The 26715-nt window shown below is 41.2% G+C and overlaps 2 protein-coding genes across 5 annotated transcripts; one reads left to right on the top strand and one right to left on the bottom strand.

Annotated features, from left to right (window-relative positions):
• Positions 1 to 848: 848 nt before the first annotated feature.
• On the bottom strand, positions 849 to 7025 carry steap3 (STEAP family member 3, metalloreductase). Of its 4 annotated transcripts, none has more exons than XM_086070129.1 (6): positions 6963 to 7025; positions 5970 to 6188; positions 4056 to 4322; positions 3436 to 3963; positions 3189 to 3353; positions 849 to 1489 (listed from the first exon to the last, which is right to left on the bottom strand). In XM_086070129.1, exons 2-6 carry the CDS (start codon positions 6180 to 6182, stop codon positions 1202 to 1204), a joined length of 1461 nt encoding a protein of 486 aa, XP_085926255.1. In that variant the 5' UTR covers positions 6183 to 6188; positions 6963 to 7025; the 3' UTR covers positions 849 to 1201. The 4 variants fall into 4 exon arrangements, with proteins under 4 accessions (XP_085926255.1, XP_085926256.1, XP_085926258.1 ...); XM_086070130.1 differs by having other exon boundaries at positions 6959 to 7004; XM_086070132.1 differs by lacking the exon at positions 6963 to 7025 and adding an exon at positions 6779 to 6952.
• An 8452-nt stretch (positions 7026 to 15477) lies between these two features.
• c1ql2 (complement component 1, q subcomponent-like 2) lies at positions 15478 to 17823 on the top strand. The gene is made up of 2 exons (XM_086068550.1): positions 15478 to 16336; positions 16782 to 17823. The coding sequence occupies exons 1-2, from the start codon at positions 15740 to 15742 to the stop codon at positions 16959 to 16961; spliced, it is 777 nt and encodes a 258-aa protein (XP_085924676.1). The 5' UTR covers positions 15478 to 15739; the 3' UTR covers positions 16962 to 17823.
• Positions 17824 to 26715: the final 8892 nt, after the last annotated feature.

Genomic DNA, 26715 nt, shown 5'->3' on the forward strand with positions numbered 1-26715 from the left:
CACATTGTGTTTGATGTTGCTGTTACTGTGTTACTGCTTTTTCATTTTAAAGACCAACAATGTGTAAGTGTGTTAGATACATAGACAGTTCTTTGGACTGTTTTAAGCTCCCTTAACGCGGTCACAAATGGTCAGTTTTGAGCCTGAGCAGTTTGTTAGGGTTAAACAATTGTACATGATTGTAACACCAACCCGTTCATTCCTTTTCTGTTATAACCGGGAGACAGACGCCAAATGGTGGGGTAACCTGGCTCACCCTTAGAGAAACATGCGTCTTGGTCTCTAGGGGCCGCCACAAATTCAAGAATATATTCCCCTTGAGCATGATTCAAATGTAAATCACTGCCAAATTAATATTAGTTGTAATGATGCTTTTATTTTTGTTTTATGTACATCTGACTCACTTTTACCAGCTTCAATATTCTATTTAAATGCTATTCCCGTTTTTACACTTTATACTATTTTAACCCTACTTGTTGACACTTCAAACGTAAATAAAAACATGTTACCTACTAACCTTTTAAATCAGTTTTTAAAACATGGCTTGTTAATAATTACAATACTATTTCTTGTAAGAGATTCCATATGCCAATTGGGCATATGGAATCTCGTCTAGGAATAGAATCAAGAGTCCAGTCCGAGTCCAGGTGTAACTCATTCACTAGACAGAAAACCATTCACTGTACTTGCGTTGAGATTTTGTTGTGCCACTAGATGGCAGCATCGCACAAATGGACCAAACCAGGCCAATCTTGCTTGTCCATGACCCTAATAAAATCCACTCAAATTATTTTGAGTAAAAAATCATTTTAATCCAAAATTATGTTACAACAAACGGACTTCAGACACAATGATTAAAAAATATATTTGTCAAAAGTCACACAAAAACAAAATACAATCAGTGTTTGAACAGACAGATTTTGGCACCGATTAATATGAAGCAAGCAGCCAGAACTACATGTCAGTAACAACAGGAACAAATAAATTAGAAGACAATTTCCCGCCCACAAACTAGCTACTCATTCAAATGCATAGTGCATGAAGTTTGAGGATCAACACCCTACTCAATTTAACAGTCATACGTTTCAAGATGATTGTTTTCTCAAATTATTCAAATAATACAAACATTTATACAACATTCCATGTGTGCAACACATTGCTCTTAAGGTTGCCAAAACCAACGTGTTTTTTTTGCTATTCTTCAAACATTGCTGACATTATCAAAGCCGTTGTAACAGTCATCATTGGGCAGGACGAAGCAAATGTGCGGACTCCTCTCCCATCCGCGGCGGATCTGTCGTAGCTGGTGTGCAATACAGGGCAGCAGGAGAAGGAGGCGGACCAACAGAACCGAGACAGGGAGGATAAGGACCACAATGAAAGTGGGTGGCAGGAAGAAGCGGTATTGGCTCGGGTCAAAGGCACGGTCCCAGCCGAAGAGGAGTGTATGGACAGTGGCCATGGACAGGGCGCAGTAGCCTAAACTGGACTGTAGGGTGTCAAAGAGATTTAGGTTATTCATTGTTCATTTATTTACAACATAAATATTTTGTTTATCACTTGAAAGAGTTTTGCACCTGTGCCAATTTAAAGTTTCTACTGTTCACTGGGTCATAGGCCACCCAAGAGCCGCAAGCAAACACACTGACCTTCGACTCATGACCCAAGCGGTGCGATCCATATTACCAGAGGGCACAATTACAAAAACGTCCCAAGGTTGACTCAGGTAGTAGTCGGGGTTCCAAAATAGTCTAGCTCTTCCCCATTATCACACAGGCCAGAAATGTATCTCTTTCCACTGTACAGGAATTGACTTCTGCTTCACAAAGCCTCAAACTACTTATCCCTATTCTGCACCGAAAATAACTACGCTGCAACATGAGCTTTTTATTTTGTCTGTGGCAAATCTGGCAAGGCTGGAAAATCAGCATCAATTAGCCTCTAGCAAGTGTGTCAACTGCGAAACCTAAGGTAAAAAAATTTAACTCTTTAATATACGTCACCAAACTTTTTTTTTTCTATGTGAACAACTTCTAAAGGGCTACCAGTAACATACACATTTAATTTAATTTGATGGTAAATTGTGGCGCCCACTAACGTGTGTCTACAAATGCTATGGTTTGGTCATGTGCTATAATACGGATCTTTTAACCCTTTAAAAAATTTAAATAAAATTTATGTGTCATTTCCTAATTTACACCAATGCAAGTGTGATTTAAATAAGAATAGCAACACAAAAATATTAAGAGGCATCTCACAGGTGAGCTGTTTTCAGGACAGGACTTTTGGCTACCTGTTGGTGCATCGTCCATCAAGCTTAAATACGTTGAATGTGGGCGATTTTGGTCTCTCAAAACTTTTTAGAGTGACACGTTTGAGCGAGTAGTTGACTCAACTCATTGAAGATCAAGTGTCTGTCCTGAAGCACGGCGGTGCACAGGAACATTCATCGGTGGCTCGAGCTGAAAGGACGGCAATAATTCATTGCTGGCCGGCAGCTGGGACATGACTAATCTGACGGCCGGAGGATTAGTTTAGTGGCGAGATGAAAGGGGGGCCCAGGGGACGAGGATGAGGAGAGAGCAATGTGTGAGCCCCGGCAATGATGGCGGCTTTGAGTGTTAGCATCCCAACTGAGTCAGCTGCAAAAGTGCAAACACGCTAATTGTTTGATTTATCTTCACGGGAACCCTCAACATTTATTTGCATTTTCATTGTCTAAATTTGTACTAAAATAATTAACCCTAATGCTAATTTTGACATCCATGTTTTGGTAGTGACGTGGTATGGTAGTGGTGGGGTGGATTTGTCATTTATGTGTGACAATTAAAATGTCAACACAAATTTTTTTGTGTCATTTCATTTCTTTTTCAGTCATTTCTTTCTTAGTTGAGTTCTTTACTGTTGTTTCGCCGATTGCATAAACACACTATTATTGATAGTCTACTCCCATGGTTAGCAGGTCTACTACTATACGTAATTTAACTCAATTCACAATTTTAACTTTTCAAAGTTACACCTACCCTTCTCTGCTTTTCCCTTATTGCCACTTTGTTTTGATAAATGACCCAGCTCAGATGCTGTTTTTGCATAGTTTTGAGCAACAAATCAAAATCTGTCAGCATTATTTTTGTGGCTGACACCACAACGTATCACATCCCGCCCACACTAAACCTGCTGTGTCTTACCTGTACAAAGCTGAACTCTCGCCAGTTGATGTTGTCAGCCACGGATGGCAGTGAGGTGATGGCCAGCAGAGAGAGCAGGCCGAGCGCTATGATGCCCGCTGAGACATACAGCTCCATTCGCCACACCCCCTCGTCACTCCACTCGTTCTCCACGCCCTCTTTCACCTGCACGCCACACGGTTGCACATGATTGATTGATAGGCCGCCTTAAAGCAATGTGTACTCATATCATTTGCCTCCCATTCACCTGTTTGAAAGCGGCGTTGAGCAAGTTGAAGCGAGCCGACTTCCTCATGGGAAGACACAGACTGTAGATGGCGTGCATGGCCGCGCACAGGAAGCTGCACAACCCAAGCTGCTTCCTCTTGATGAGCCACTTGTCCAGCCAGCCGGGAAAGCGATCGTATTTGGTGCCCCGCCACAGCTGAAGCAATGCGGCAAGCAAGCCCGCCATGTAGACGAGCGCGAGCATCACCAAGGCGACGGAGGGTAAAGTGACGTTGACAGTGTCAATGGGCATTTTGTAGAAGACACTCTTCCCTGCTGTGACGAAGGGATGCAATACGTCACGGACAAAGTTGTAGAGGTAGAAGAAGATGAAGAGGATCAGGGTGATGAAGATGGCCGTGCCCCAGGAAGGAAACAGATAAAGGGGGAGGTTTTCAATCTCCACAGAAGAGGAGAGCAGGCCCATATCCACAGGACAGAAACCCATCTTGCGACACATTGCCACCACTGTGCTCTTGGCCTTACTGCTGTTACTGCACAGGAAAACCTACAGAAGAAAGATGACCACAAAAAAAAACCTTGCTGCATTCCTTCATTTCCCAGACATCAGTAATACCGCAAGGCCTCCAATAGTCCTACCTGCCTGCTTCCATCTCGAGGTCCAGTCTGAAGCACCCATGCTGATATGGTGTTAAAACCTTTCACTATGAAGCTCTCGGGAAACATGTCAGCCAGTCGTTCAGCATGGGATGGTCCACCTTGCTTGATCTGCAAGCCGTTGCTAACGTCCACCAGTATCTTTCCAGCCAGCACCGCCTTCAGCTCCAACAGGGTGGAGTGGTGCTCAGGGAAGACGGCCACGAACACCACGTCTGCCTGGCTGGCCGCTTCCAGCTGGGAGGTCACCTGAGTGACGCAGAAGGAAATGATTATTAGAGTGTGTTACCCAGAGGAGTGCAGAACAAGGCCAAATGACATATAAAAGTCCCTCCATTTATTAGGTGGAAGGTCACTTCCTGGTTCATGGAGGCATAACAGACAGACAGAGGGTGGCACTTTGAATATGGGGGAGACTGTTCCATTAATGACAGCAACTCAAATACATATCCCAACCAATATGAGTTTGCATGTTTTGCCCTTGCTTGGATTTTCTCCAGCTATTCTGATCGTCTCTTACATTCCAAAACATGTATGCTAAGTTCATTGACATGTTCATAGATGTAAATGCGACTGTGAATAGTTGTTTGTCTGCAGTACGTTCCCAAAGCCGATTGGCTGGTGGTGAAGAAATGTATTTATTTTTAAACGTTGGTGAATATGTGTCCCGCTCCAAATAGCCTACAAATGCGTCATCCGCACCGCACCGCACGCATCCGTGCCCGCCGGTGCGAAGTACTGTACATTGACTATAAAGTCATCCCGTTGTTATGATTCCCAATGTCAGTTCAATAATTTTGTGTTACCTGTCTGCAGATTTACAAGCTTTATCAAAATTGTTCAACTGCATAAATGCTCAATTTCTCAATGAACATGTGAAGCAAAACACTAATTTCTTGCAGCCAGTTGTAAACGAGCCGTTTTGTTTCATGTGTTTATTGAATAATTGAACTGTTATGCAGTTGGACAATTTTGATGAAGCTTGTAACGAATCTGCAGAAAGGAACCACAAAATGACTGGACTGACAGAGCCCTAACGGCCATGGGTGGAATCCAGAGCGCCAGTTCATCTGGAAATTGTTTGCAAATTGTTTATTTCACCAATCACCACACTATGCCTGTGTTTTTTTTTTTTTTTTACTTTATTTGGCTGTATGTCTGCTTTGCGCTGCCCCTGCGTGTGACGTTGACACAACAGTCCTAAAATAGCGGCAAATAACTGTAATTTAGCAGTGACGCAAGCGCAGTTTAAATAATGATGACGGATTGATGGATAGATGGAAGGAATGGATTGATGGAACATACAAACAAACACCTTTGCTTTTCACGGGCAGTATTCCATGAAAATTATAGCAGACTTGAAGCAGGGCAAAACTCTTATCACAAGGAGTATAAATAGTCCATTATGAAACAAGGTGTAAAGATAATTTCACTCTGAGGTGTAATTAGGGGTGCACCGATAAAAAAATTCTGGCCGATCAACGTTCTTTTAAAAAGTCTGACCTGTCGATCTCGATTTTTGCCAATGCTGATTTTTTTTCATTACAAGCAACATATAGCTTCAGTGTTCCATTCTTGTTTTATTGGAAAACATTGAACAATATCGGTGAAATTATACAAATGGGTTGTTTTAACTGCACATGAAGTAGTTCTCTCAAATAAAAATGAAAATCCTATTAGTCATCTCAGCAGAGCAGAACAGGACAGTGGCTGACTTTTTCAGACCTCTGAGGAGGGAGATGAGATTGGTGGAAAAGATCAGTTTATTTTTAAGGGATCGGTTGATCACTGATCTTCTAAAATTGAGGAAATCGAGGCCGATAAATCGTCAGGCCGATCGATCGGTGCACCCCTAGGTGTAATATGTAAGCATACATTAAGACAATTGTGTCTCACCTCCGTTTGTTCTGGGAAGAGAGCAACAGAGTGTTTGGGGGTTCGACTCCCCACCACCACCTGGTAGCCAGAGGCCACCAGTCTTCTGGCAAGCGAGCGGGAAAAGTCACCGGTACCCAGGATCCCAACAACGCCCGTTTTAAGTTCAAGAGGCCAGCAGCTGCCTGTGTCGCCTCCTCTCTGGATTAAAGCTCGTTGCATCTCGTCAGGCATGGTGGACTGACAAATAAGAGTGAAGAGGCACCTTTAACTTTGTTAACACAAATGAAGCCATGGTGTGACTAATTATTCTCAACATTGAGTTGTGGTTACATCCATTAAACTGTTGCATGATTCTATTATCTCTGTATTTCAAATGACATGTCCTGCATCAGCTTGGTTGCATGCACTGTCAAAGTATGTAATACTATGAGGTGCAGAAAAGACAAATAATACTGTAGAAACATGATAGGTCACCCAATGTTGAAGGTACATGGAAATTCATCAAATCTAATACACAAATAAAGCCAACTGTAATAAACATATTATTTAATTGTTTGTAATATTATTCTCATTTGACAATTAGATGTTTGAATCGTATGCTTATTTGTTAAACATGAGTGTCATATCAATGTACATTGGCCAACTGCACAAAATTATTCTGAATCAGCACGCAAACGTTTCCTTTGACATCCCACAGTACAGTTATTTTTGTTGCCGCTAAACTATATTAGCCATGTAAATTACACTGGCGTTGCAGTTCAATAAGCGGTTTACCAAAAGACGGCTCTTAAATCGAAAAAGAACTAGCTCAAGTAATGGCGCCATGCCTGATGTCCTTGGTCGCCAAATCGAGCAAAGTTAACTTCAATAAAGTAGGGTTTTCAAACATGTGAAGTCGTTGGATGACAGACGATTTTTCGTGAGGTCAAACCAAAATTCCTATAACGTATAAATTGATACAATAGAGAAATATAGTAGTTGGAGAAGTAAGTTGTTGTGGCGCTTACTCACACCGCTGCTGTTTCTCTTCCTGGTATGATGACGACAGTGCCGAAGCCACGCCCTGTCCGCGCCCCCCACATGTTTGAGGAAGATAACATTGGAACGGGCGTGTGAGCAGTCCTATGGGTATTTGTCACCATTTCATCATTTGATTGACTCGATATAATATAATAGCAAGCTAAGACACAGAAAACACACGTGTCTGAGGTGTCATACAACAATACAGCTTTACAACAATTTGATGAGCCTGCCTTAGTGTGCGACTAAAATACTGGCGCACTAATGAGCAGCATAATAACATGAAGAAAGCGGCTGGCGGCTGGCGGCTTTAGGTCCTCCACTCAGCAAGTCCTTGATACGTCCCAGGGGTGTCGTCGCGTGTGCCAATGAAAAACATGATTTGTACATACTAGGGCTGGGTATCTTAATTTCCTGAATTTTAGATAAAAAAAATGTTTTGATTCTATTCAATCCAATATCGATTAATATACACATATTTATGGAGCATCAATTCTTATCAAATGTCAAGGACATGATACAAATTCCACAAACATGAAATTCTAAATTATATAATGCGAAGCAGGGCTGGGCAGAATTCAGAATTTCGGAACTCAATTCAATTCAGTGGATGATTTGAATTTAAATTGACTCCGCCCGCAGGATGTTGAATTCTTATTGCATATCAGTGAGAATGAGACTTTTGACATACATTATTCTTCCAAATGGAAGTATAAGAGGGGTGGCCGGTTTTTTTCAAGTGTGACTCCAAATATTTATGAGATCTTTGTTGTCGTCATGCTGAGCTGTCATGTCTGAGAGCTGCACACAATTATCACATACTTAGCACCCAGGGCTCTCTGCTTGCACATGGTCGACTGAGGGCTAGTTTCCTCCAAGAAGCAACAACATGCCCTGAGCTTCATGATGAAGACAAATGTCTCATGTGGTTTCATTATTTTTACTGAACAGTATTGGGCTATTGCATTTTCTTCATCTTAATTTGGTGTTGGCTATTTGATCAACTGGCCCTGGGATTAGAATCATGAACAAAACCCAAAATTGTGTTAAAGGATGTCTGACCGAAGGTTACAGACTGTCAACATGACTTCATCATGCCTGCCTTTGCCACTTGCAAAAGGTTGAATCCCTCCGGCTCACAGCAGTGCATTACTGTCACGCACCCACACATACACCCATGCTCACACACACGCACACACCCACACCCACACACACGCACACCCCCACGCACCCCCCCCCCCCCACGCACACACATACACACACAACTGCATGCCTGCTGTCCTGCCCTCTTGTCACTCCCGTTCTGGCATGGCCACTTGTTTGTCTCCCATTTCTTTGAAAAACATTTGCAATTTCCTTAGGCACCAGTCACTAGTCTCTCTGTAGAAACCACACAATAATAAATAAACTCCATCTATTCACCCGTTTTCTGCATCACTGGTCCTCACTGGGATAGTCTATGTACCTTTTGCACGTGATGTCACAGCCCTGATAGGAACGCCCCCTCCGGAACATTGGACGGCAAGAGAACCACTTGCCTATATTGACACCATTGAAACTCGTACAGCGTATAGTCCTGTAATCGATTATGTTCTAAAATGGTCATATCTTGCTGTGCGGTCGATTGTACAAATAGAGAAGGGTGTAAACCAAACGTAGCTTTTTGTCACATTACTACTGATGAAGATAAAAGTCGTTGGTGGGTTACAGCAATCAACCGAAAGGACTCCAGGCAGCCCTAACAGTATTTGTGGATTTGCAGCGATCATTTTTTTTTTTAACCAGGTTAGTAGATCAATGTTCATATATTTTACTCACAAACGTACACTCCAACAAAGATTGTAACAGAGGTGTCGAATTACGTGTTTCCAATCATATTAACGAGCCACATAGTTAGCGTCCACTCCAACTGCACACACACAGCTTAGTTTTTAAATGTACCTTCTTCAAAACTATTGAGTGCATTTGACTGTTTTATAGTAGGGGGGGGGGGTCTTTGTGCTTGGAGTTTTTAAACTCTGGATCTCAATCTTTCTGAGTCATAATCATTAATATACTGCATGTTGCTTGTTCCATGCCAGTCAACATAATAACATAACATCATCACAGTGTCAATATAGAACGGAATGTGTACATTTCCCTTGACCAGGTATATTGTCCCCCGGGTATTAGCGTAGCATCTCGTCCCATAGACCCAGCCCGGGACGAGCTTTTAAATCAGCTCCAGTGTAAGGAGATAAGGCATTAACTAGTAGGTCGTGCGGTGTGAATTCCGGAAAAGTTGGCCATTTGATTAACTTGGTAAAAACAGCAGACGACCGAAGGTAAGAGTCTGTTTCCAAACTAGCGATCTCCAATTTTATGTAAATATTGCGCTCTATGAGCCCCGACTAAATGTGCCACTTCAACCAACAGTCAAACTTCAGTTGACGTAGTAGATTCCATGGGTCGTTAACAGTCAACAGTAGCTAAGCAATTAAAGAGTCATTCCCTTCTGCCGTCCGTCATAGGGCAGCCGTTATCGCTGATCATGTGACGTCGGTGCAAAAGGTCTATCCCAGCTGACTTTGGGTATACCTTGAACTGGTTGCTAGCCAAACGAAGGACACATGTAGACAATCTACCATTCACACTCACAGACTGTTTAGAACAGTGTTTCTCAAATGTTAGCGACCGGTTTTATACACGTTAACAACAATGGGTTTTTTTGTTTAAAAATTGCATCTGATACACATAGTATGCTACATTTTTTAAACGCAGTTTCAAATGTGTTTGATATACCGCCAAAAGCATATTGCTAGCTAAGACGTCTGCTGCCCAAAGGCTGATATGCACTGTTTGTTTACAGAGTAGCTAGTGACTAGAGCACAAGTAAGTAACACTTCCTGATGCTTACCCAGTATTGTATTCGATGGTGGAACTTGGTATGCCACAGTACTGTTTTGAAAAATCTGAATATTGTATTAGTACTGTCATTTTTTTGAAGTGTCAGTGACCCACTTTTGGGTCCCAATCCACCAGTTGAGAATCACTGATTTTGAGTTGCTAATTAACCTCAGAAACATATTTTTTTTAGGGCCCGTTTCAATGTATCCTCACAAGTTTATTACCGTTTAGGCCGTTCGTCCACACAATGGCGCGGTTTCGGAGCTTGAAACCGATCACTTTTGAAGCCGGGTTCCAGAGTGGAAAGATTTCAAAACGCGCTCCGTACGCAGGATAGTCCTAAAGTGATGACGTAATGGTCGCAGTTCGATGACGACGCATTGTCGCAGATTGATGACGTATGTGGCAATTCTCGCATGAGCGCGCGCGAAACGTCAGTCTGTCAACAACAATTGCGGATAGCCGTGTCGTAGTCGTTTTGCGCAGCCTCCTTAGTTTGGTTATGCTTTTGCAGCAAAATATTTTTGCTTCTTTATTCCCACGTTCAGCAAGTGGTGTTGTACTTGAATCTCCCGCCATTGTCACTTCTCCTGTGTTCGACTTTTTCATGTTGTTTTGATACACGCAAAGCCATGTTTGTGCTGTAGATTGCAATAAAAAAATATGTTTTAAGTGTCCGTCTTCTTCGCTGATTCTTCTTGTACGCTTTCCGTTAACTCCCTGTGGCTGCGCTACAGCGCCACTCCAGACTTGGCATATACATTACAGCCGTTAAACGTCCTCAGCGTCTTCTTTTGGACACACACAAGTCTTGAAATTCTTCTGTGTGTACGAGAGTTGTTTGAGGAACGAAGCCGGCTTTGCTTCCGTCTGGACGGGGGCCTTAGGGGGGAAATGTCGAGAAAACCCACTCATGCACGAGGAGATCATAGAGCCAACGCCACAGAAGGAAGGCCAAAGATCGGAATACCTCGCCTCAGAACTGTGAGGTGAATAACCATAAATTCCCCCATGCCGCCTTTGAATAAGCTTGACAAGTCAAATCAATCAAGAAACAACCTCTGCTTCATACTCTCAAACAAAAATTGAGGATTATGATTGGATTGCTAATTAACAAACTTTGATGGAATCAGCAGCCCTGAGAAGCGTGACAAGGTAGTTCCAGTCAGATGCTACAAGTGTACTTATTGGATAACCATTTAAGGTGCACAGAAGTGAAAGCACATGGTCATAAAATATTAATGTTCTGCTGACATGGGATAGGGCGTCAGTGTCACAAGGTGTCATGGAGAAAGACATTTCTTCATGCGCTTTCCAGGGCAACGGAGTCCTCAGCGTCCTCATCGGGGATTAGGGTCACATGTTGAGACAGGAGCTGATGCTGCAAGTTGCATAGTTGTCTTGTTGTGGCTCAGCAAGAGTTTCACACATACCCTGTGACACTCCACATTACAACATGATTTTCTCATCTTACATAATATTCCTGAGAGTCAGTACAGTCAATTTTAAGCTTTATTTGCAATGGCAGGCAGTTAACCGACCTTGTGTTTTCTGTCTTTATGCAAATCTGGGCAACCATCAATGCAAATAGGAAGACAATTACAGACTGATGCAATTGTGTCACTGTATGGTTTGTGTGCACTCCCATGCAATGTGGCAAAAAAGCGCGACAGTGCCACAGGGCAGCAGCAGTGCATAATGTGGACAGAGTGTCGTGCATGGCTCATCATAGCCGGAAGATACAGTTCACTGTACTAATCCTGAATAAAGGTCATTTGTGCTGTCTTTTAACATAGTCGGGAACAAAAAGGCGACTGTTTGCCTAAATCTGAATTTTTCTAGGTTTTGTAAAAATATATATGTATATATCTTTCAGTGAGTGAGCAAAACAATGCATGATAATGGTGCTGTCAATGTAGTTCTCGAATTTGCCAGGACCTTCCTGAAAATGAATCTCAATTTTGCTTTACCCTTCTGATTTTTCATGGCTTTCATGCCATTTCTCCGTGCTAGTCATGTTTTCAGGAGTAAAAGCTGAGCGCAACATAATTTGAAATTGCTTGTGTGGGGGGGTGTCGGGTTCTGCTGGTGTGACCACCAGGCTTCAGTAAAGCCTTCTGTTCATCCTCAGAAGATTTTGCCACCTTGAGCTCTAAAGTCTTATGGTGGATGTGAGGACTATGCTCCAATTTCAGGTGCTTGGTTTCCAACATGTGTTTTAGTAGTTTTGCTCCTTCATGTAAAAATGTGAACAAATCCAATCAGTACTTTAATAGATATTTCGAGTTTTAATAAACATGAAACACCTGCACTATAAAGCACATGCAATACAACTGATGTGCATTGTAAGTGCACAGCTGCCCGAGTGGCAAAAGATTCTGTATGTACCAAAATGGCTATTAACCCCTGTAAATCTGTATGCGCTAATGAGGTTCTGTGTAAAGTTACAGAATCTTAATTCCCCCCAAGAATCTAAATTCAGGGCCCGTTAGACTTGACCTCATGAAAAAAGATGTCCAATATATTTCCGCAGTCTGGGAGCTTGGACTCACAGGTGGTGACATGTCTGTTCCGTTCCTTACATTCATTATCAGCCCACTCCCCGGCCTATGACTGGGGGAGGCAGGTGGAGTGCATGGGTGACCAATGCAGTTGGCCACTTCATGTCACAAACATCAGTCTTCCTTTGGCCATTTGATACTTGTACCTTATATCATATCTCAGAAGCCTTTGCGCAGAGCACTTCGACTCAAGTGGGCGGAGCTTACTTTGATTAACTTGCTGAACAGTTGGTTCGACAATAATTAAAATAATTTTGTCAAATAACTCCAACACTGACCTCCATTTAAATCAGTGTTAAATATACACTTTCGGGGTTGAATTCAATTTTGGAACATTTAACACAATCTTCGATTCCCCAAACACAAAATGTAGAAAACTTAGGTATTACATTATTGGTAAACATTTTATTACAATATCAGTCAGGATTTTTTCTATTACAATATTGGTGAAATTATTACATTATTGAGTTTTATTACATTTTATTTTCAGGCATTATGTAGCCTATTTTCAGAAAATGATTTCATAACAGCGTGCTATAGGCAGACTCAACTGCTGAATGTCATGCAGGTTCAAACATATTTTCAAAACCCAATTGGATTTTCCTGAACAAAACAAACATAAACACTTTTTCCACAGTGATACAAATTGTGACACTATAATAGCCTGGCATATCTTCATGCACTGTGTATAAAACGGAATAGGGCATGTGACTATGCTATTGAGCCTACAGTTAAAATTGGCATTGTGGAGTTTAAAATGTTATTGTTGAAGCTTTTTCTACATCATGCACCAATGCCCAGATGAGTACAAAGAGCCCTGACCTTTTAACTGTGACTGTGCCGATCAACTTGTATCTTCCCTTCAGTGTTGATTGTTCGGGGCATCATGCTCATCGAGTTAGCGTATAACGACACAATTGGGATGGAATGAAAAAAACAAAAGGCGCGGCTTCGGAAACAGACCAAACACCAGCTCAGACTCCAAGAAAACTGAAAACAAAACAAAGCGCTTATTCGAGCGCACATACTCACACGTGCACCATGCACGAGCTTGACAGAAAGGCTGCAGTTGCGCTTTAGGCCAGAGGTGGCAGTCTCGAGTAAAATAGAGACAAACTCCACAATGCCCCTTTAAAACGACTTAATAATATCTGACACCTGGATATGCTCAATGATTATTTAATACTCTTGCGAAGAACAACAACACAGCAAGGCAATATCAACATAGAACATAGAGCAACAACGGTGGTTGTTCAAAGAGTTTTCTATGAGGATCTCTACCTGTGTAAGTCACACTCCATTCCCTTCACCGACTCTCTATCAATCTATACTATTGTCTTTTCACATTCCAGGATTATAGTCCCGTCGAAATAGCCCCCAGTCACAAACACACTCAATTAGTCATTTGTTAGATTTAAGCAAATCAGCAAGAGGCGAACATACAGATGTATAAGTGTGGTGGGTGAATGTGACCACTGTAAAGTGCTTTGAGCACCATATGGTGTAGAAAGCACTATAGCCTATAAATTCAGTCCATTTACCATTTATAGTATGTATGTATGTATGTATAGTAGGGATGTAACGATAATGGCAATATTGTGATATTGCGATATTAAAACTGCCACAATATTGTTGTTGTCATGCCATGATATTAAAAGCAGAACATCTGTTAAAAATGTCAAGTTGATTTGCATTTGTGCAGTTCTAGCACCCTCTCTAGTTTTTTAGTGCAGTTTAATTTTCGTATAGCATGTTTTTGCCCTTCTATGTTTAAAATCCACGCTAATCGTCAGATGAAAGGGAATGTAATAATATGCTTGTGAATCGAGTCGATATATGGAGGAACTCAATGTGTGTGTGCATTAGAAAGTAAGTGCCTCAATATTAAGTGTTAGTAGATATTGTATGTTGTTTATGTTCATTGCTGTTATGTACTAAAGCACAATACTGAACCTTTTTTAGTATAAACTATTTTATAATTTTTTTTACAATATTGTGACCTTTTTTAATATCGCCATCCTCCCCACAATATTTTGTGATAATTATCGTATCATGAAGTTCATATCATGATAATATTGTGACGTTTGGATATCATTACATCCTTAATGTATAGTAATCAATCTATGATTGTATAGATTTTGCATTGAAATACACTGTCAAAACTAATTAGATTAAAAACTGCGTAGCTTCTCCCAGTACCAGGAATGGGCAATTTTAGTAATAAGGGGGCCACAATTTTTCATCAGCGCTACTGGGGAGACTACAAGGACATGCTTCCTAACCAGATGCATGGAAAACATTTTTTTAAATAAAGGTAAAATATGCGCATGTCTGTATATCATTGAACCAATTTAGGCAGTCTTAAATGGGGAAGTCAACCCATTTTTTTCCCTTTACAATAATTGTATTAGCCCCCACTATAATCTAAACACAGCATTCTGGTTAATATTACATTTACGGAATATTAATTAAGTAAAAAAATCCACACATTTTATCCATCTCAGGAGCGGTCATTTTGCCACTTGCTGTCGACTGAAAATGACATCACAGTTGTTCAGAGCTCAGGTAATGACCAATCATAGTGCAGCTTCAGAAAAGAGGTGAGCCATGATTGGTTCTTACCTGAGCAACTGTGATGTCATTTTTAATCAACAACAAGTGGCAATGGATAAAAATGGGTGTATTTTTGCTACTTTATTCATATTCCACAAACGCAATATTAACCAGAATACTGTGTTTTGTCTAGGGGCTGCTTTGTCAAGAAAAATTCTGGGTTGACTTCTTCTTAAGCCTATTTTAAATAACCTCAGATTGTGATCCCTCGAGTCAGCCATATGTCAAGTTGTAAGTAGGTATATAGCCTACTTCCTGTTTCTCCTTTTTGACATACAGAAGATCAATATTCAGATATTTGGATTTGTTTCATTATGATTGATCTTTTTATTGGATACATTTGTCTTGGCCATACTAGACAGGTGGTGCTTGATGCTGCTGCTGTTTTAATTTGAAACCAAAGCCTCGTATCGTTTTCCGGTTTCGTCTTCGGCACCTCTGCTGTTGGACGCATCTGGGCTGCATGAGCGCATCTGCCAGTGCGCAACATCCAGACTGTTCCAAATAAGGCGCTCTTTCCCATTGAAAGGTGTTGGACCGAGTGATGCGCGCTCGACTAACTTGATCTTATTTTATTGTCTTTGGAAAAGTCTTTCACCCTCTTTCATCATTACCCCGCACCGAGGCTCCGCGGATTTTCTGTCGTCCCTTGGTCTCCGAACCGCGCGGAGGAAGTGGTCACTGTTGGCTGTGGTCACCGCTGTCGTGATGGTTCTGCTGGCTCTGGCCATTGCGGTGCCGCTTCTCCTCCTGCGCTCCTCGGAGACCTCCGCTCATTACTACGAGATGATGGGCACCTGTCGGATGGTATGCGACCCTTACACCGCCAAGCCCGGGGGAGCCGCCGCCGGGGAGGAAACCCAGACCGTCAACGGCATCGCGCCACTACCACCGATGGCGCAAGGTAGCCGCGGGGAACCGGGGCGACCGGGAAAACCGGGACTCAGAGGTCCGCCGGGAGAACCAGGACCCCCGGGCCCCAGGGGTCCACCGGGGGAGCGCGGCGGCAGCAAACTCGCCTTCCCCGCTTTAACCGGAGCAGCGGCAGAGCACAGCGAAACAGACGGTACGAACTCTACAAACAGCGGGAACCGGGTCGCTTTTTATGTTGGTCTTAAGAACCCCCACGAAGGATACGAGGTGCTGAGGTTTGACGACGTGATTACAAACTTGGGGAACCTCTACGATCCGAGCACCGGGAAGTTCACCTGCCATGTGTCCGGGATCTATTACTTCACTTATCATGTGCTGATGCGAGGAGGAGACGGAACCAGCATGTGGGCCGACTTGTGTAAAAATGGACAGGTGAGTTACTAATTGTAAATTGGATGTATAGGCAACTTTTGACAAAAACAAACAAAAAACGATTTGATTACTGCATGTATAGGCTACAATGAAAAGACCACTCTGCTCAACAAAAGGTGCACTTTTACGCACGAAAACAATAACATAACAGCACCAGGCGTCAACATGAAATTATAGTGAGGAGATAGGATTTAGTTCTGAGCACAGGGAGCTGTGCGCACGTTCTTGTTTTCCACTGATGATGTATCATCAGGTGTTGCGTAATAATGTGGATGAATTTTGCTAAGGGGAGGGAGAATTGGCAGATAAGCATTTAGGCCATTATTTAAATGGTCTATAAACCAAATATTTAAATAAAATCTTTCAAGAATGAATAATTTCCCTTTAGTACAGCAGCTTTATAAAAGATGTTGTATAATATCAAATACTCTCCTCGATTTCCCAGGTCCGAGCCAGTGCCATAGCTCAGGATGCAGACCAAAACTATGACTACGCCAGCAACAGTGCCGTGTTGCACTTGGACTCGGGCGACGAAGTGTACGTGAAACTGGATGGCGGCAAAGCTCATGGAGGCAATAATAACAAGTACAGCACCTTCTCTGGCTTCATCTTATACCCGGACTAGGTCAAATTGTTATCAGAAGTGAAGTTATTTTCATGGACGTACTGTATATGGTTATAATGTTTTTTTGTGTCCTTCAACACACAAGATGCTTCATGTCAATTGATGGACAGCTTCCTCAATGCAGAGGTGAATACGATGTTCTACTTAAAGTCTCTGGTGGATTAACGGTGCGTGATGTTCTTTGGAAGTCAAACATCAGTCGGATAAGATGTGTAATCTTGCTGTTAAAACCTGGCCATAGGTAGCAACATTTCAAATATTAATCTGACACAACGGCAATAAAAAAGCCATCTAAATGCATCCATTTACTGTATTTGCAGTATTAAGTATTAAAGTATTAAAAAATACATAGCACATATTAATGTCTGATCAGGTTTTGCATTTGGTTATGTACAATGATTTAATACTATTATTGTGTTTTATGCTGTTACAACAATTATGAGTCTTGTCAGGTTCTGATATAGCCAGGCTTTCACTATACATGTAAAACTAAACTTGTGAAATGAAAATATACATGGTGGGGTTTATCGTGTGTATGTGTGTGTATTTTTCCCTCTTCTTCCAAATGCAAGCACAGCATCAATGTCCAAATTGGAACTAACACTTACCAAAGGCGGACCCACATATGTCCATTCTTGTCCTATCATCTAAACTGCCAAAGGGGAGTTGGACCCATCTGATCATACACAACAGTGTCAGCAAAGGACAGGAGTGGAGTAACTGAAACTGTCAGACTTTACAATCTTGAGGCTAAAACAACAACAAAAATCAAAATAGTTAAGCTCTGTTGTTTGGCAGGGGTGTTGTTTCTTTGTTTGCTTCTTTTGGTCATCAAAATGGTTTGACTGCGTTTGATGAAATACCCAATAAAGTGTACAGTTATTTATATTTTGAAGTCCTATCATATATCAATAAATATTGGTTCACAAAAAATGTGTCAGGTATTAAGGCTTTTCTCCCCAGCCAAGTAAAATGTGAGTTATTATATTGGCCTTAGGTCACATGACCAAAACAGAAAACGGTTTAGCAGACTTCCTGTGTGCTGAGTGACAACTACGATCATTCCGAGCTGATGACATGAGGGCTTAAACCCAAACTATAATTGGAATTTGTTTTCTTTATTACTGGCATATTTGGACAAAAGATAAATACATGTACAGGTCATTTAGCTATATAGTAGAACATACAGTATATGATATGATGCACACTCTAAAAAAGGGAATTGTTGAACCAATTTAAGATTACAAACTTATTTAAATAATATTAATATATTAATAATAAAATTGGTAACACACGATTGAATTAAGTGAATCCAAAGTGAATAATTAAGTTTAATTAATTATGAGTTCAAACTTAATAGAATCAAGTAAATCCAAAGTGAATATATTAACTTAATATATTCACTTTGGATTAATTTAATTCAATCAGGTGTTACCAATTGAGGCAATTTTATTAAGTTGGCCAACAATTCAATTTGTAATCTTAAATTGATTCAACAATTCTCTTTTTAGAGTATATGTAAACATGAACGAAAATTAAACATAACATATGGTCATCTTTAAGTAACTCTTGAAGACATTTTGTGCTGAACAAAAACATTGTAGATGGTTAATATTATTTCTACAGGTGCTGGAAGGACGTGCTTCGTCCTGATTTGTCGAATGAGGAATTGGGGTTGTGTCTAACATAACCCCAATCAGTGGCCTAGTGGTAGAGTGTCCACCCTGAGACTGGGAGGTTGTGGGTTCATTACCCGGCCAGGTCATACCAAGCACTATATAAAATGGGACCCATTGCTGCCCTGCTTGACACTCAGCATTAAGGTTTGGAATTGGGGGGTTGGATCACCAAATGATTCCTGATCGCATTTCCTGCTGCTGCTCACCGCTCCCTGAGGGGATGGGTCAAATGCGGAGAACGAATTTCGCCCCACTTAGGTGGGTGTGACAATCAGTGGTAATTTAACTTTAATTGATCATCATTTACGATACAGGTGTGCACAAAAACTGCAAACCAATGTCCATTGCATTTTGTGCTGACATAATGTCATTTCAATTTTGGCGAAGATCTGGTCATTTATTTTCAGTTTTCTCTGTGTCGCTATAGAAATTCAGAATTTCAAATTCATTCTCCATGAACCATACGGTAGAAAACACTAATAATGTGCTACATGTATAATTTATTCAGTTATTTTCTTTATGCTGTCCTCGCTCCGAAGCTTCTAGAGTTCACCAGCTGGATAGCGAGTTAACGATGTTCCAAATAACCAGACTTCGTTTTCCTTTTGGGCTGTTTATTTGAACAATGGCCTCTGACCATTATCCTCTTTAGGTCGTCGTAAAAAAAACAAAAAAACAAAACAATGTGCATTAGCTAACTATACACGACACACTCTCATGCTAGTAGCTAGTTACATTGCACAACAGTCTTTTATCTCTAATAACTGTCCTAAATTAACTAAAATGAATACACAGTGTTATTTTCTTAACATCACATGTACTTACGGACAATTCTTGTCCAAAGCAACAACGAAACAGGATCCAACAGTTCGCGTAGCACATAAACGAGTCGGCGTTGCGTGCTGCCACATTGGAATTCTCTCTTCTCAGCAAAACAATGAACGAAGCAACCACTGGAGGGCGCTCTAAGGTTGCACAAATTCAAACGGTGAACTTCCGAAGGGCAGAATATTCTTTGAGGAATGCATTTAAAAAAAAATTTTTTTACCATTGTACTTACAACAAACATACTGCTCTATAATTAGAAATTGTAGGTTCTCATCGTCTTTGCAATGTCAACTTCCGTGAACCAGGAAGTGATCAGATGGAAAGAGAAAAATTACCACAGATCATGCTCATGCAGTGACTGTGTTCAATTTGGTACTGATCCAAATTAGACCTAAACAGAAGATTACATTCCACTGAGTATCATTCTAATGATGATAAGGTCTACAGGCAATACTCTCAGCATGCGTTTTAATCTCACATCAGAATTCTGTATATTTTTCCAGGCAGCTTTGTTTGTGTGCTGCATCGCAGCGTAGCCTGGAGACTTTAGTAAGACAATGCAAAGCGTGCCCTGCACCGCTGCTCACATGTTCCAAGTTCCCTGACTGTCCTTTGCTCCACAATAGCTGGCGGGTATTTTGAGTCAGCAAGCCTCCATTTGTTTTTAAAGGTTATACCGAGGACAGAAGAGAAATTTTGCTGTAAAAAATAAGCGCCCAAATACAAGGTAATACAATACCCAATTAACACAATGTCATAGTCTAACCTACTTTCGTGCTCAACAGATGATTTTAAAGTGTTAAGGAAATTAAAAGGTGTTTAAAAAAACATTGGTGTGTGACTTTTATTTCAGCATGAGTTGCTACTGAAGTGAGCCTGGACTACTGAATTCTGGGATGGGCTTTGCTAGCTCCCTGATAATAAAACACACACAAAAATGCTTATTACTCCTGCACAAGAAACCATTATTATCAAGTATCAAACTGGTTGGAAACTGGAGGCTGCCACCTCCTGTGCTTCATCTTTCATTTGCTTGTATTGAGACCACAAACAGTGTACGGTGCACCAGACCCATTAAGATTGATGTTTTGTGTGCATTTGGTTTCCCCCCATCTTCTTCTTCAAACTATCCCTTTGGGAATACACACCAAACACCTGTTTACACACCACACTTGTCGTCAATATAAATGGAAATCATGGAAAACAAATATTAGCATGTCGGCTTTTATGAATGTCAATTAAGACTTTGGCCAACATCGCTGTACTCCCCCACATGAAAATCCATCCCAGAGATGGATGTGAAAATCAGTTGTTGGGAATAATCAGCACAACTGTCAACTATGTCATCAACATGTTGTATGTTTGCTACAAAACGAGGACTAACTCTTTTTTATTTTTCTGTAGGTGTAATGGCCATGTTGCTCAATGCTGTATTCCATTTTACACTGACTTTCTATGTGTTAACACTCTACTCTTTTTTTTCCACCTCAAATAATGGTCAGGGACATTTATTTAGTCAACTGCAAAGAGTAAATAAAGCAATTTGTTTACATTCAGACAAGGCATCCATTTAGAGTAAAGGCTGCTATTTCATGGGATATGGTGATTATGTTCAATTATCGCAATCATTCCAAAAAATACAGAATATTTGATCATTTCATTTGGATTGCGTCATTCACTGATTCACCCAGTGAACAATTGAATGATGGTGAAGAGTAACCTTTTGAACTGCTTTAAGCTAAGACCGTACAGACTCATTTAGGATGAAAAGTGGAATGTCCGACACTGACTGAGGTGTGACCGGCAGCGCATGTCACCGGCTGCCAGACGGATGCTCTCATAAGAGCCAGACAGAAATACATCAACGACACAGGGGGAAAGGTTTCAGAGGACAGCTTAGGCAATCTAACATTCAACAGTTATAAGTGCCAAAAGTGCCAAACGTACCAAAAGTTGGCTTATGTGCACCGGTAGGGGTTGTTGGTTGTGAGCTGGTTCATTACTGATAGGTGATTAGTCCAAAGACTATGTATGCACTTACCGAAAGTCAGTAGGGAGAGGCTCCCGCTACCTTGTCACCCTCAAAGGAGTAAATGGTAGAGAAAAAGATTGGATAAATGAGAGCGTGACCTGATGAAGAACACACACCGCAACTGATTTAGCCTCTAGAATTCATGCTTTCATATTTTTCTTTTTTAGGATGAATTGTGATTGGGCCAAATAGTGACTCACTCATTCTGTCAGTCTGTACATAAGAAGTCACATCTCAGTCTGAGCTTAATCGGCCAAACAAGGAGGAGGACATGCAGCACAGGGGCAAGGCACGTTGGGGGTACAGGCTCATCAAGAAAACACAATCTATTGTACATAGTGGAGCTTTTGTGTATGTGGTGCCAAGACAGTTCCGCATATAGACGTCATTCCAGCTTTTTTAAAAGGGGAAGTCAATACCCAAAAATATTTCTTGACAATAATACGTTCTATGCAGTCCCACTAGTCTAAATACGGTATTCAGGTTAATATTGCATTAATGGAATATGAGTTAGTTAACGCCATTGACGGCTATAAACGTCAAAAATTCAATTGAACTATTTCTATTAGTTTAACATTTTTTCCCCACTTTTGTTAACAAGAGTATGAAAATGTACATTTAGAACAGATATAAAATGTGTAATTAATCGTGAGTTAACTAGTGAAGTCATGCGATTAATTACAATAAAAAATAATAATGAGATGATTATTACAAATTAGGGGCGTCAGGCGATTACAATTTTTACTCGGAATTAATCGCATGACTTTAATAGTTAACTCACGATTAATCACACATTTTATATCTGTTCTAAATGTGCAATCAAAAAATTTATTTTCATACTCTTGTTAACAAAAGTAGAAAAAAAATGTTAAACTAATAGAAATAGATAAAATAATTTTTTTTATGTGTATAACCGTCAATGGCAGTGAATGAGTTAAACAGCAAACTCTAGCAGTTTTTATCAACATCAGAAAGCAGCCATTTTTCCACTTTCTGTTGAGTGAAAATGACATCACAGTTGCTCAGGTCTCAGGTAACAACCAATCACAGATCAACTTCAGAAAACAGGTGAGCTGTAATTGGTCGTTGCCTGACCTGAGCAACTGAGATGTCATCTTCAGTCGACAGCAAGTGGTAAAATGTCCGCCCCCTGAGGTGGATAAAAACGGCTGGATTTTGTTGCATAACTCATATTCTACAAATGCAATACTAATCAGAATGTCATGTTTAGACTAGAGAGGTAATACAGTATATAACATATTATTGTCAAGAAATTTTTAAAGCAACACTAAGGAACTTTCAGTTCACATTGATTATGGCGGGGCCATATGGACAAAAGCGGTATTGTTATGCCTGAAGGAAGACCATATTTCCCATGAGGTCAAGCACATTGCGTCATTTTTTAGCTCACGCCAGCGAGTGAAATCCGGGCCAATGTTGATCCTTGACTGTCCTTTTGCCGGGTAGCTTCCCTTTGTCTTTTTTGTCTCCTCAGATAAAACTTTTCAGTTGTTTTGCAGCTTCTTCCAGAAAGCAGTAATCGTGCGTCGACATTCAAATTGACTTCCATTTTTGTAACGAATGGGGAAAGGGGGAAGTGACTTATGCCATAAAGCAGTCAGCACATTTGTAGTTTTTTTGTGTGGCAGTGTTCCTACCATCCTCCTCAAAGTTGTTTAGTGCCAGTAAAAATGATACCGACACCCTCAGGCCATGGCAAAGGTACCATTCAACTAGTTTTAAGTCGATGTTTCATCAGAAGAGTTATGAAAATATTTTTATTAAGGTTGAAAAGTTCCTTAGTGCTACTTTAAGGTTGACTTAATTATCCTTTAATGTTGAAAAGCATTTTATTATCCTTACAGTCAACAAACAGTTGATTTAGTTTAGTTTGTTTCCACTAAGCATAATTGACCTTACCGTGGCACGCCTTTTCCAGCCCACTAAATGTGACGAGCAGCCCCCTGCGACATTTACCAACCAAGATGCATCCACAGTAATGGCAAAGATCCTCCTTGTGATTTCTCTGTCAGGTATTTTCAGGACGCTGATATTTCTCTTCGAAGCAAGCAAGGGGGCTTTAATTTTTTTTTAGTGAAGGGTATCTTCACTCCCTCACCATGCAATATTGCCCAAAAACAAAGGAACTACACATCACTGTCTGCTGCTGCAGAAGTCAGAAAAAGACAGAGTCGCCTCACTCACTAATTGTCAACAAAACCGAAGTTTTTGGGCATTGTTCCTGTCAAGCAGGGTAAGAATGAATTTATATTACTTCATAGTTTCAATGTTTTGTTGGCATTAATAGTAAATAGTAAGTCAAAAAACACGTGGACGGTTAGCTACCCGGAGCTATCGTTAGCCTTTGGCTAAAAACAATGGAGAACATTACCTTAGTGCAGACATTTTTCTGGTAATTTTGGAGGGATTCAACTGGTCGTGTGGTCTTCCACAAAGTTGGATCCAGTCCAGACATTCTTCGTAGTTGTTTGAGGGTTTAGGGAAGGGAATAAACCGGACACAGTTATCTCTCTTACACAAGCCGTGACTAGCGTTTAACCATTTTAATTGATTTTTTCCCTTTGCTTTAATTTGGATAACCACACAATGCAGCACCGGGAGCTGGATTGTTTAGTTCGTCCGCAGCAAAACTCATGTGCCGACGCAGACATGACATCTTGCGTCTTGATTGGTTTACTAGGTCATGCGGGTGTGGTTTACGATAAGGTCAATTTCGTTTAGTAGTGTAGCTTACACAATTTTAGGTAGGAAATAAGTGATCTGTATGTTCCACTTTTGTCCCCCATCTTCCATTATGTAGCACTTAAAGTGCAGCTGTAGCACTAAGCCATTGGTCTCATCAGCATACAGATGCAAGTGACATCTGCAATTCAGCAGCTAAACGTCAGTTTCCTCTTCACATAATCCTGATTTTCAAACAGAAAAAAACAGAAACCCGGGTCTTTGCATATTCAACATAAATTTTCCTGAGGCTATTGCATTTCATCTTTGAGTGATCTTGACCACACCCACACAGATGATTTGCAGGTTGAGAAGACAATCGTACTGCTCTAAAAAAAAAAAAAAAAAAAAAAAAGCGTCTCTGGCATGTTATGGGAAATTATGGGGGATAAAAAGGGGCAACTCTCAGATAAATCTCTCTCTCTCTCTCTCTCTCTCTCTCTCTCTCTCTCTCTCTCTCTCTCTCTCTCTCTCTCTCTCTCTCTCTCTCCCTCTCTCTCTCTCTCGCACACCTTCTTCCCAAAGGTCTTTAGCTACTTCCGTCTTTTTTGTACATTTATTTATTAAAATTCAATACAAATACATGAGAACTATCTGCATTTATATTTTCACAAATGGATCATTCATCCAAGAAATATTCGCTTTATCCCATCTCCAATGACTTATTTTTGTCATCTCATGGCACACAGTCTATCATACCTGAATATTAGGGAGAAAAGGTTACAGATAAGTCTTCAGAGCAGCAGGCAACGTTTTATTGTAAAGCCAATAAGAACTATGTCTTTAATTTCTTCTCTGGCTGGCAGCTGCTGACAGGGTGGGGATGCCTGATGAGAGAGTCATGGTTCTGAGAGAGTTGACTGAAAGGTTAGGGTCGCCCTGGGCAGACACGCTGATGAGGACCGGCACGCACGCACGCACGCACGCACGCACGCACGCACACACACACACGCACACATCCAACCACACACGCACACACACGTTTCTTTTACTATCTTTATGGGGCCATCTCATTGACATAATGCATTTCCTAGCCCCTTCCCCTAACCCCAACCATCAAAAAGGATTGCCTACCCCTTTTCCTTACCCTAACCGCAACCTTAACCCAATTCAAACCTAAACCAAGTCTTGACCCTCAAAAAGAGGTCTTGAGTTGTAAGGACCGGCCAAAATGTCCTCACTTCACAAAAATTACCTCAATCTGTTGGTTAAAGACGCATTTTGGTCCTCACAATGTAGTATGTACAAGTACACACACACGCGCGCACACACGCACGCACATACGCGCACTTATCTTTGAATCATCGTGAGGCTATCTCATTGACATGATACATTTCGTAACCCCTTCCCCTAACCCCAACCATCAAAAATTATTGCATACCCCCATTCCTTACCCTAACCTCAACCATAACCCAATTCAAACCTACACTCTAAAACCAAGTCTTGGCCCTTAAAATGAAGTCTGAACTTGTGGGGACCACCAAAATGTCCCCACAATTTCAAGTTGATCCCCACAATGGTAGTTAAACTTGGAAAAACACGCGTGTATGGGCCCTACAATGTAGCAAAGACAAAAGCACACTACACACATGTACGCACATATAGTTAGATCCCCCTTAACACAGTTGTGTATTCTACCTAATCTTTCGTGATTAAAAATCCACAAATGTACCAGAAAAGAGCCGCTGGCATTACGTTCTAGTTAGTATGCTAACATGCTCGCAATGGCAGTGCTAACATCATGATGATTTAAATGTACAATAGTCTGAACAGAGCACTGCTAATGCTAATGCAAATGCGAATGTAGAGTATTTGCGCTGTTGACTAGTTCAGCTGGTTTAGGAGCTCCAAAACACATAAACAGGATGTTGGTGAAGAATCCATGAATCATTGTTTCCATATTCAATTGGCAAACAAAAACACAAATGTCCGTATTTGTTTAGTTTCGTATTTAGGCCCAATCCCATTAGTTCCTTTTTACCCTGCACCCTTTGTCTCGTTTATCTCTCCCTACTACACGCAGGGGCAAGAGGGGGCACCGCTCCCTCAAATAAATGTCTTGCCCCCTCAAATCAGAAGTTGAGAAATCGGTTTTTGCTATGGGAAACGTGGCCGACCGCCGCAGGGCAGTCAATGTGAGGGCGCACGAGCGCCCTAACAACAACAAAACAAAAACAACAAAAATCTCGGTCGTTTTCTTCTAACGCACATTTCCGTGTTGAGATGTGGAGTAGGTGTGGTTGCGCCCTCATTGCAATGTCAACTTGCTGCGGAGGCAAGTGGGAGGGGGAAGCGGGCACAGAGCCGTATAGAGGCCGAATGTCCACCCTTATCCCCTAACCCCTCGTTCACTACATAGCCACACACTTTATAGTTGGCCTAGTATGTAGTGCCCTCATTCTGTTTGGCGACAGCCAGCTCACTAATTTCTCCTCATCGCATATCACGGGACCACCTCACCTGTCATGACGCA

Source organism: Leptonotus elevatus, chromosome 2, assembly GCF_054856555.1.
Source record: "Leptonotus elevatus isolate MCC_2025b chromosome 2, RoL_Lele_1.0, whole genome shotgun sequence".
Classification (NCBI taxonomy): domain Eukaryota; kingdom Metazoa; phylum Chordata; class Actinopteri; order Syngnathiformes; family Syngnathidae; genus Leptonotus; species Leptonotus elevatus.